Source organism: Xiphias gladius, chromosome 19 (assembly GCF_016859285.1).
Source record: "Xiphias gladius isolate SHS-SW01 ecotype Sanya breed wild chromosome 19, ASM1685928v1, whole genome shotgun sequence".
NCBI classification, from domain to species: Eukaryota; Metazoa; Chordata; class Actinopteri; order Istiophoriformes; family Xiphiidae; genus Xiphias; species Xiphias gladius.
The window spans coordinates 19,670,143-19,681,278 of record NC_053418.1 but is presented as its reverse complement, the minus strand read 5'-3'; the positions used below and the strand labels follow the sequence as shown (position 1 = coordinate 19,681,278).

Sequence of the window (11,136 nt, the reverse complement as noted above, 5' to 3'; positions counted from 1 at the left end):
TTTCAAATAACATTTCTAGGTCTTGCAAGAGAGAAGAGTTCAAGGTTGAGGACTGCCTGGTTGGTTCTGATAATGTACTTCTGGTTAATCGTCCCACACCCGTTAAAAGAGCAACGCACGGCCGCTCCCCAACACTTTTCCATGGGAGGTTCCTGGCAGCAATTTTGCTTATAATACTTGAACATACTACTTTAAAAAAGGTCTGGTAATTTAAGAAATACATATAAAACTACACACGAATATAGAATGGCGTCACCCAAAAAGTTGTTTCTTTATTGTAAGGGACCCGCTTATTCAGTCTGAAGTAAGTAACAGTAACGGTAGAGGGCGCTAATACATGGACGCAACGGGTGTTAGCCGCCATTAAAAATCAAGAAGAAGAAGAAGCGTAGTAAACGAAGTGGTCTTTATTTTATACGTTAACGACGTTGTTTACAAAGTATGTCGTAAGAAGTAAGTGATAACCATTAGACTCTTAATTTGTTAGAAAATGTATGTATACAGTAATACAGGTAGGAAAAACATGCTAGGTACGGGTTTGTCTCGTCCGTTGCTGTTGTGAAAGCACCCGCCTTTTAATGCTAGCTATGCCGTTTCGTGAATGATTTTTGCGTTTGGTATTTTCACTGTTTTTTTATTATTATTTTTATTTGTAATACTATCGCAAACCTCATCAACTGAACGGATTTCTGTGTGTTAACTTGATGTGGGCAGGTAGCGTGTGCTGTGTTGCCTTCGCCCGAGCACGATGGCTACTCAGAGAGTGCTCCCTCAAAGCAAAGAGACTCTGCTACAGAACTACAACAAGAGACTGAAAGATGATATCAGGTCCATCCTAGACAACTTCACAGAAATTATCAAAACAGCAAAGGTACACATATACACTGCCCTCTCTTCTCTTGTCACTATTAAGAGAATAACACTTTCTCTGCCATTTTCTATGTTTTATATTTGTTACTTCTGATACAAAAGAGGGAAATCAACAATGCCCCTCGTAACGTCGCCTTGCACATTCTGCCCTCCATCCGTGAGTTTTGTAATATTCCCAAACTGTTTCCTTTCTCCAGATAGAGGATGAGACACAGGTTTCTCGAGCAACTCAAGCAGAGCAGGACCATTATGAAATGCATGTCAGAGCAGCCAACATTGTAAGTATCTACAGAGCCCAATCATTTGGGCTATGATGAGTAAACTTTTTTTTTTTTTTTTTTTAATTATTAAGGGTTAAGCACTCTGTATTTATTTGTTTATTTGCTCAGAGGGATAGTTGTGAGGGAGGCAGTCCCATCTGTCTCTACTTGTCCGGGCACATTTCATATCATATTGATCTATATTAAAAACAGAGGCATTCACTGAGTCATCCAAGTAAATTTGGTTAAAAGAAAACACGTAATATCCATTACAGACAAAATTTCATCATTGTTTGGTTTGGTGTTGTTGTTTTTTTTTCTTTAATGAATGTGATCACCAGTAATTTACTTGGAGGATTTAGTGTGTGAGTTTGCTTTTAAATAAGGTCAACTCTTCTCGCTTTATTTTCCTCTAAGTAAATTTGAGGTTGGAAAAATAATGTTATTCCATACTGCCTGACAGTATTTACTGTGTCAGCCTGTTCCAACGCTTTATTGAAGCTATATGATGTTTACACTAAGTGGAATATCCACGTCTAAGAGTCCATGTTTGTCATGGCTACACTGTTTAAATGATTGATGCTACTGTGAAATATATCACAGCTTTGTGAATTAGACTGTTTCTAGACTCTGAAGTTTTCCGTTTGTAGCTGATAGTTTAGTATAGTCTGAAGTCCAGAAATAGCAACAGAAACCTCAATAATCATGTATTTCTAAACACCTTTTCTCCTTCTGTGTCGTTGTATCAGGTACGTGCCGGCGAGTCCCTGATGAAGCTGGTGTCTGATCTGAAGCAGTTCCTGATTCTGAACGACTTTCCCTCCGTGAATGACGCCATCAGCCTCCAGAACCAGCAGCTCCGCTCACTGCAGGAGGAGTGTGACAAGAAGCTCACATCGCTCCGTGACGAGATTGCCATCGACCTGTATGAGCTAGAGGAAGAATATTACTCCTCCAGGTACAAGTAGGCTCATACTTGTCCCCATCCCACCGCCCCTCTGCTGTCCCATGCCCAGCACCGTGTACTGTTCTCACGTTTTACCTTTCACTGCTGAGCCCAAAGAAGGATTAAGTTCTGCCAACATCTAAACCTGAAACCTTTTTTGTTGGAAATTATCTCATTGTCATATCCAAGCGGTACCATTCATCAACACAAATCATTGTTGAGGTCCACTGTGATGGAGCTTATCTCACTAAGTGACTTTAAATTGTTACTGATTAGCAAGTGCCTTGACTTTTTCCTGCTCTATGACATGTATCATAATTGATCAAACTAGAGAGGACTTCAGCATTAAAGGGGCATACTGCGGAAAATCAGCATTGTAAATTTATCGAGCTCTTAAAGTACAGAGGTTCAGTGTGAATTTTTGGCATCTATTGCAATTTACTCATGCGGTTTGAAAGCCAGGAGGCTTTTCTGAACAGCAAGCACTAGTGTGGATTTACTGCTGGGTATATTTCTAAATGGTCATCAGACTTATTGGCTTCCTGGTCTGCAGTGTCTAATAGGCTTGAGAAAGGTTTTAATAAATATTATCTGGTACAAGGGAGAGTGACATGCTTTTTTGGAATGTTAGTAATGAGGCCTCCTAGTTCATTTATAACTAAATATTTTAATTTGAAGTAACACAAAACTTTGTAGGGAAGGGGAACATACCTTTTTAAAAGAATTACATATTAAAAGAAGTAAAACTATGAGTATAGATTTTATAAAATTATAATTCATTTAAGATTATTTATATGTAGTATTTAAATCATAAATATAATGGTAATGCCTTGTATGCTACATTTTAAGGATGGATGTTTGTTATAGACTACAATAAGACACGACTGTTCGCTGTTATTTATTTGAGGTCAAATCTGAAGCTACTAAGACTTTCTCCAGTCAATGTTTTCTGTAAAAGCAATTAGGAGATAATATTTTATTGATTCCGTCCTAATACCACAAGCTATAACCATGCAACGGTTGTCGATCACACATGGTGTAGTTGTACGTGTGTACCAGTTTGTGCCAGCTGTTCCAATAGATCCAGAATGATTAAGAAATAAAGTAGAGACAAAACACTGTAGTAGTTTGTCTTGTTTTCTGTGAGAAAGTACAAAGAAGCGTTTCTCAGTTCTGTTTAGAGCATGCTGGGTGTGGGCCTTCCTTTCTCGCTGCACTCACTCCGCTTTCTCCTCCATCAGCAACTAATCCCACCTTTTTTGCTGACCTTAAAATCAACAGTTGATCAGCCATACCTTTAAATAGCACCAAATTAACAAGCATCTGTTTTACGCGTTGATCGTTTCCAGTGCTTCTGCATAACCTCATTCTCCTATCGTATGTGTGCCTTCATGTGCTCCTCTGTGTATGAATGTGCTTATTCTGACCTGCTGCTCTTGTCTGCTCCTCTTTCTGTGCTGCGCTGACTCTTTGCCTCCTACTGGTTTCTGCTCTGTAAAGCTACAGTCAGTGGGACAGCACTGATCTGCCACTGTGCGAGGCCTACCGGCAGCGAGACAGTTGGGCCTCCCCGGGCAGCAGCTGCAGTTCTACCCAGGGTGACAGAGAGGACGTGGACGGACCTCCCTCACAGGAGATAAACCCCCAACAACACCTCAATGGACATGGGACTGCCTCTGTAGAGAAACCGTGAGGAGGAAATTGGACACTGATTGAAACACACGACACTTGTGCTCAGTTTGGACCACAGCGATTTGGCTAATTTAGTTTCCATTACACATTGTGAACTAGTGTCTGATTAGGTTTGCCACTGTTTTGTGTCATGGGCTTGAAACTGGACTAAAGCATTGGCATGAAGTTGATTTCTTTTGCATTAACAAGTATTGCAGGAAAATAGTGAAAAAAGAAACTGTACTAGGGAGAACTACCTGAAAAACTCATTAGAATCAGAAAAATGGCCTCTAAAACCTACCAAAAGTACCACTCCCCTCAGTTTAAATGACATTTTCAAAATGAATTTGAAATTTGCATAATTATATATACACTACTGAAGAAAAAATTAAAAAATGCAGCCAAAAAAATGTGTGTACCTTTGCAGCTTTGAAATACAGATGTTTTTTTTTATATTCTTATGTTGGACTTAAGTATTGAATATGAGTGTATATTCTTACATTTATTTTGTAAAAGTTTGCTTTGTAATATTTTATTTCTGCTTTCTTCATTCCACCATGCACTGATCAAATGAAAGAACGAGTTAAATGTTGTTGGTTTGATCTTTTTTAATCAAATCTGTTTTTGAAAGGCTTAGAAACAATTCTACAACTGAAAGTCGAGACTTCAAAGTGGACTAAAAAGAAAACGCTGAACAACTCAGAGCAGGAATACCATTCGGTTGCACAATTCTCATGTTAACATATTCCGGTCTTATTTATTTATCAGACAATCCTGAACAATGTGAGCAACACGATTTACTCGGGTCAAATTATCCTTTAACGTAACATTACTAAGCAGATGTACTGCCTACAGATAATGACACTCAGCTATATACAATATTTACAAAGTACAACACTGTCTTGGGAGTTCTGTCGTTAACAGTTTTGGGAAACCAGTCTACAAATGATCCCTATCTCAATTTCTTTAAAAATGGACATCTTGTTGAGTTTTTAAAAAAAAGTAATAAAAAAAAAAAAAACACGCAGTCTCTCAATATCGTCGATTCATCTTCTTGAATTTCTCATAGTGGTAGTCATCTGTGGCCTTTTCATTGTTTGGACGTTTGCGGTAGTTGGGTGGGGAGGATGCTGTGGATTAAAAAGAAATAAATATGATTTCAAAAAGGTTTCAAAAGAGTCATGTGTAACTATTATATTATTTGTATAAATGTGTTTCAAAATTAGTACCTAATTCCAGACAGTTCATAAAAATATACACAATGTTCATCAACTGATTCTCCTCTGGCTAAAAGAGTGATTACAGCACTATTCTACCTTAGTGGTGATATAAAACTACTACACTATTTGGAACAGCGTGTGACTGGGTGTGGCTGTGTGCAGTCTTGCCTTCTGGGCCAGGTTTCTCAGTGTCTCCCACACGCAGCGGTCGTGCCTTGGGCTCTTCTCTGTGTCTGTGATGCCTCTGTGGTGCATTCACATCCTCATGATAGACTGAGAGAATAAATAAAAATGATTAGCCAACCTTTCACCTCTCACTATTTGAAACCCCATTTTTTTTAGAGATTGACCAAACTCACAGCGGTTGTGCTGGACGTAGTTGACAGCAATGTTGGTTGGTACGAATGATGTGCCGTGGTCTTTTTTCTTGTTCCTTTGTTCTGCCAGAAGCTTGGCTTTTGCCTCTTCTGTGTAGATAATGTTTTTTATCTTTGCACTACGAAAGAAATGGCAGAAACAGAGTTGCATCTTTTCCGTGTGCTAGTAACTAATGTAACAATGTAGAATGTCTTTTTTCTCGAAGATTACATCTACAAGATCATTGATAAAATCTTCTATACGCACTCAATGCCAAGATCGACTTCAGGGATCCCGCTCAGCATCTGATTGGATAACATCTCCTCGGTCTTCTTGGCAGAGTTGACCCTGATGTTCTCGGGCAGCTCATACAGGTGGTCCTCTGCATTCTTGACCTTAACTTTCTGTTCTTCAGCCTCCACCAAGCCCTTTTTCTTTTTTAGCTCAGTCTCAATATATTTCATCCTGTGAGATGAAAGATATTTCTATGAAGCACTTTGTAAACAGCTGTGTGAGTATACATAATTGCATCCTAAATGTTGGGAATACAATACTGTATCTTGTGTTATTCTAAATGTGCTTTGGCTATTGCAGAAAAAAAAAAAAAAAAAATCAGTAATCTCTTAAACATTTAAATCGTTTAAATTAACGATCTAAACCAAGCATGTTGGCCCTCCACTTTTAGATAAAGCAGTTATTGAATATTAATGATTAACATTTAGATATACTCATGCAAATGTATGGTTGAGGTCTGATCGCTGTGTGTCCACACATTTTGAATGCCACAGAGAGTGAGGAGGAGTCTGCATATGTATGTATGCATACGTACATGTCCGCATCCTCGTCCCTTCTGTTAGTTTCAGCAGAGAAAGAGGTGCCCAGGTTGAGGTCTGTCTCCTCTTCTGTCCTGCATGTGCAACAGTGGTCATCTTGGGTCAAACCAGGGTCATATGTGATAACATAGATTTTCCATTTTGTAACGACATAACAGTACATACACAATGTGTTAATTACACTGCATTAAGATAATTAAAGCAGTCACGGATTTACTTACATGTCCCTGTTCCTGTCTTTGACTTTCTTCATGTCTACAACCCCTCCAGTCTTCAGTTTAAATGGGTCATTCTGTGACAAATGTTTATTTTAATAACACTGAACAAACAGTCTGTTAAACACACACATATTCTGGTTAATTATAATAGATTAAAATTCAAATAGGTCACTTACATCAATTTCGGCCTCTGGGGGCAGTTTCTCTCCAACCAACAGGGCGGTCACACTAAAAAAAAGGAAATATTCATTGTTTATTAATTAATTTCTATCTCATATGTGTCAGAATACTTCAGAGACGTTACCTAGGACAAACATCGCAACAAGTAACATAACATTACATAGACGTTACCTCACTCCGTTCTGTCGTTTCCGCAGACTCTGAAGCTCTTTAGCTTCTTCTACTTTTGATCTAAAAAAACAAAAATACATATAAATTAAATCACATTGGCTATATACATTATTAAAAATAAGACTAAAGCCAACGTGTAATGATCGTTTTTAACTTTGATGCACGGAGCAGCTGGCTATGTTAGCATAACGTTATTCTAGATTGTATTTTTTTCTTCACGTCGTTAGAGTTTAGATAAAGTACCTGACTTCTTCAGTTGTCTCATCTTCCTCTACATCTGACGAGTCCCTTCTCCTCCTAAAGTTTTTGCCACACGGCATTTTCAATGCAGCTTAATGTTATTTCTCAGCAAACTTGTGATAGCTGGTGGTCGGGTAACCGAGGGAAGACTTAAATAAACGCACAACAATACAACGTCAATTCCGCACGAGGAAACTCCCCTTCCGGTCGGTTTAGGTAACCATAACAAACATGGCGACTTACAGACAGGTCGGCAGGTTGTTTGGTATTTCAGCAAGACTTAGGCGTCCGTAAGTTTACCTGTTTGTCAGCTGTGAGGCTGCGATGTCCTCCCATTTTGCTTTTTTAAAATGCTTGTATGAACCCACTGACCTCTATAGAACCGTAGTCCGGCTGACGTTGACTATTAGCGGCTAGCCAGCTAGCTAAGCCGGAGAGTGACGCAGACTGATTATTACTTCTAAGGTGATAGTGTTTGTTTTACTGGTTTTAACTCTTTAAATCAAAGTCAGTTATTGAAGCCCTTTTTAGCATTGTTCCACAAAAATGATCCTTTAATTTCATACTGTAAGCAGTTCTTTAAAAATTTAACAAAATTAAGTACATAAATAAAGACACCCCCTTCAAGTCAGAGTTTAGCTGTTGCCTCTGTAAAACTAAAGTAACTACAACCTTGAGTTCATGTGCATATCTGGACATTGAAATGTTTCATCAGTTATTTTTGCAAAACTGGAGACTGAGTGAAAAACAAGCCCTGCCACAAATTCTTGATTGGGCTGAGGTCTTGACTCTAACTTTGATTTTATATTTGGAGCTGTTGTATTATTGGAACATAAACTTTCTTGCAAGTCACAGGTCTTTCCAGTAATTTTTTACAGATCTCATTTACAGCTGTGTCATGTTGTTATGATTTTTTTGACTGATACTAATAGTATTCTGAGGAATATTCAGTGACTTGGAAATGTTCTTGTATCAGTGGCTAAATCTGTGCATTTGTTTAACTTTTTTTTGCAGATTTTCTTAGAATTCTAAATTTGTTGATGTAACTTGCACTGTAGTAACCTTTTGAATCTCTTTTGTATGTGCTTTGTCAGTCTTGCTGGCTGTGGATATCAGAGCGCCAGATTACACTGGCCTTCACACAACACTGGAGTCTCGAACATATGGCGACAAAACCCCCATCGGGTTGTTCTGGGTTTGTATTCCTGCAGCATCCTTGTGGCTCTCTTAACTTGGAGAAAACCCTGTATAATGACTGATGTTACATTCTTGTTCTTTGTGTTTGGCTGTTCAAAGGAAGGACCATGTTTGTGCAGACTCAGGACACACCAAACCCAAACAGCCTAAAGTTTCTGCCCGGTCGTACAGTTCTTGAATCAGGAACTATGAATTTTGCCGGCCCTCGTGATGCGTACTGCTCACCCTTAGCCAGGTAGGTATATGACCTCTTAAATACAAGGTTACTGAATGGAGGGTAGAAAAAAGGTTTTCACAGTGGGCATTTTAGTATGGCATAGCAGGAAAAGCACGGGTTTAAATAATGCTGCTGATTGTGGTTATGTTCCCCCATTTCACACCCCAGCACCACCTTTTTTTTTTTTTTGTCTGATCTGACTCATAATGTTTTCTAATCGAGCTGTAAGAAATTCAATTTTAATAGCTGTAAACAAATACTGTTAACTAATTCTATTTAATTATATCACCATATTACTAAAACCTTTGTTAAGTAAATTATACTGTATATGTATTAGGCATGACTGATGTATATGCTCACTTATCTGTCTATTTTAGGCATAATATCCATTAATGATTTCCCTTTTTTTGGAATAAATTCAGTGTAAAGTTAACTTTTCAAATGTTTCAAATTCAAATAAAACTTAAGTAATGTTCTGTACTGTCTTCAGACAGTTGTTCAGGATTGATGGAGTCAAGGGTGTCTTCCTGGGCAACGACTTTATTACAATAACAAAGGTAAAACCAGCTCCAGTTTATATGGACCTCATAGTGAAGCACTTTGTAATGCCATTGCTTGGAATAACTTGTTTTCTTTTATCTCTCCACTCAGTCGGATGCAAATATGGAATGGAAAGTAATCAAACCCGATGTATTTGCTGCCATAATGGACTTTTTCACCTCTGGACTTCCGGTTGTCAGTGAGGACAGCAAACCTAGCGCAGATACAGGTAAAGGGTTCAAACATCTGTGCAAGGCAAAACATTCAAACAGAACAGGTAGGACAGGCTGTTTGTGAATGCCAAGAAATCTCTGCTTCTCTTTTCAGCACCATCAGATGATGATGATGAAGTAGTTGCTATGATCAAAGAACTGCTTGATACTCGAATAAGGTATTTGCTTGTGAAGATACACTTTGATATCGTTGCCTGTTCCTTGTCACCGTGGCCCTCTGTTCTTTTCCCTCACGTGCTGATGGTCTTGTTCCCCAGGCCAACAGTGCAGGAAGATGGAGGCGATATTGTGTATCGGGGGTTCGAGGACGGCATCGTTAAACTGAAGCTGCAGGGCTCCTGCACCAGTTGTCCGAGTTCCATTGTTACTTTGAAGAGTGGAATCCAAAACATGCTGCAGTTTTACGTCCCTGAAGTTGAATCAGTGGAGCAGGTTTGACTTAAAAAAAAAAAAAAAGACTTTAAAAACATATTTTGTGTTATAATTGTGTGCTCCTTTTTGAGGATTGGACAGTTGTTTTCATTGGAATATGCCTTTTCATTATTTGTATTCTTCAGAACCAAATAAGACACAAAAATATTAAAAAGCAACCAAACTCTACAACATTCAATAAAAAAATAACCTCAGGAGCAAAAAACTGTGCAACTTGAAAATGTTAACTAAAACTATTTTGTGTTTATCCACAGGTGAAGGATGAGGAAGAGGAGAGAGATGCTCAAGTTTGAACTACTCTGAAACCAGAATCACATTTACACATTCCTCTCTCCCCCAGCCACTTGCTTTAATGCAGGCCATAGCTGTAATCAAATAAACTCATGTATAGCATGGCTGTTTGAAAGACCCCATCATCGTCGTCAACATCATCATCGTGAAATATAGCATGGAAGAGCCCAGCCACAGAAACTGATGACTGTAGACCCAAAATAAATTATATTTATTATTTCATACTTTCAGACACTAGTCTAAACAGCTTTTAGGTTTAAAATACATACTGTATACAGCACTGTATGTAAGTAAATAAAGTTTATTGAAATATTTTATACAGTAACTGTGTACCTGTCTCACATGATCTAATAGTAATTTTTTTCTTTCCTATTTTTTTGTATGTAGAGTGAATTATTTATCAATTTTGCAGAATCATGCGTCTTTACAAGCCTCTTCCAGTGCAACCATACAAGATTACAATTGCCAAATATCAACTATTGTTTTAATAAAATAGTTTTCTGTCAATCTCCATGTAGAAATATTGCTGTTATTTGTATTCTATCCTAACAAATACTTGGGGCTGTTTGTCAGACTCTAAGTTTAGAGATCTCACTCAAGTAGAGCTGTAACCACCACTGAGAACACCAGGGTAAAGTACTCTAATATTTCTGTGACTTTGGGGGGTTTAATGGTGTGACCATGAGTTTTCATTCTCCATTTATGCAGACCACGTTTTTTTTTCTTTCTTTTTTTGTGGCATTTTCTGATATTTATCCTCTTTTTTTTCTGAGTAAATATCTTAAAGTTTGTATCTAAGTATATTAAATGTGGGAGTGTATAAATTACATTGAAATGTAATTTATACAATGTAGGAGACAAATATTAAAATTAATAAAAGTAGTGTTCTTTGTTTGTTTGTGTTAAATACCCTGAATAATTTACATATTTTTTTGGCCACTAGTCCACATTCTCCAAAAAATGCAGGACTGAAATCCCAGCTACATCCCTGCATCGAGGGCAAAGGCAACTTTTAAGTGCATTTGTCTTTGCTGCCATTTTGACTAAATCATTGATCAGTTTATCTCAACAATAAGGATACATATTGGTTACAGTCCTGCACCAGGCTCTGACAGGGAGCACAGGCCCGCCATTGTGCGGTGATGTTGGTTTTAGCTGTGCTGGACGACGGTGGCGGCGGCGGCGGCGGCAGCAGCAGCATCGTCGTCTGCGGCGGGATCTGTCGTCAGTCCTGCACAAGGATCTCCATCCTGATGCCAC

At 38.3% G+C, this 11,136-nt stretch overlaps 3 protein-coding genes across 4 annotated transcripts; 2 read left to right on the top strand and 1 right to left on the bottom strand.

The window, feature by feature from the left end:
* Nucleotides 1-336: 336 nt before the first annotated feature.
* med22 (mediator complex subunit 22) lies at nt 337-4,768 on the top strand. 2 transcript variants are annotated; one of them, XM_040155322.1, is made up of 5 exons: nt 337-453; nt 715-871; nt 1,068-1,148; nt 1,880-2,088; nt 3,577-4,768. In XM_040155322.1, the coding sequence occupies exons 2-5, from the start codon at nt 749-751 to the stop codon at nt 3,767-3,769; spliced, it is 606 nt and encodes a 201-aa protein (XP_040011256.1). In that variant the 5' UTR covers nt 337-453; nt 715-748; the 3' UTR covers nt 3,770-4,768. The 2 variants fall into 2 exon arrangements, with proteins under 2 accessions (XP_040011256.1, XP_040011257.1); XM_040155323.1 differs by lacking the exon at nt 3,577-4,768 and having other exon boundaries at nt 1,880-3,540.
* Nucleotides 4,341-7,150, bottom strand: c19h9orf78 (chromosome 19 C9orf78 homolog). The gene is made up of 9 exons (XM_040155319.1): nt 6,970-7,150; nt 6,727-6,786; nt 6,552-6,603; nt 6,379-6,449; nt 6,154-6,231; nt 5,592-5,789; nt 5,327-5,463; nt 5,136-5,240; nt 4,341-4,877 (listed from the first exon to the last, which is right to left on the bottom strand). Exons 1-9 carry the CDS (start codon nt 7,044-7,046, stop codon nt 4,780-4,782), a joined length of 876 nt encoding a protein of 291 aa, XP_040011253.1. The 5' UTR covers nt 7,047-7,150; the 3' UTR covers nt 4,341-4,779.
* Nucleotides 7,135-10,708, top strand: nfu1 (NFU1 iron-sulfur cluster scaffold homolog (S. cerevisiae)). Its single transcript, XM_040155321.1, has 8 exons — nt 7,135-7,256; nt 8,061-8,161; nt 8,263-8,398; nt 8,871-8,937; nt 9,032-9,149; nt 9,248-9,311; nt 9,411-9,585; nt 9,840-10,708. The coding sequence occupies exons 1-8, from the start codon at nt 7,198-7,200 to the stop codon at nt 9,876-9,878; spliced, it is 759 nt and encodes a 252-aa protein (XP_040011255.1). The 5' UTR covers nt 7,135-7,197; the 3' UTR covers nt 9,879-10,708.
* The last annotated feature ends 428 nt before the right edge of the window (nt 10,709-11,136 follow it).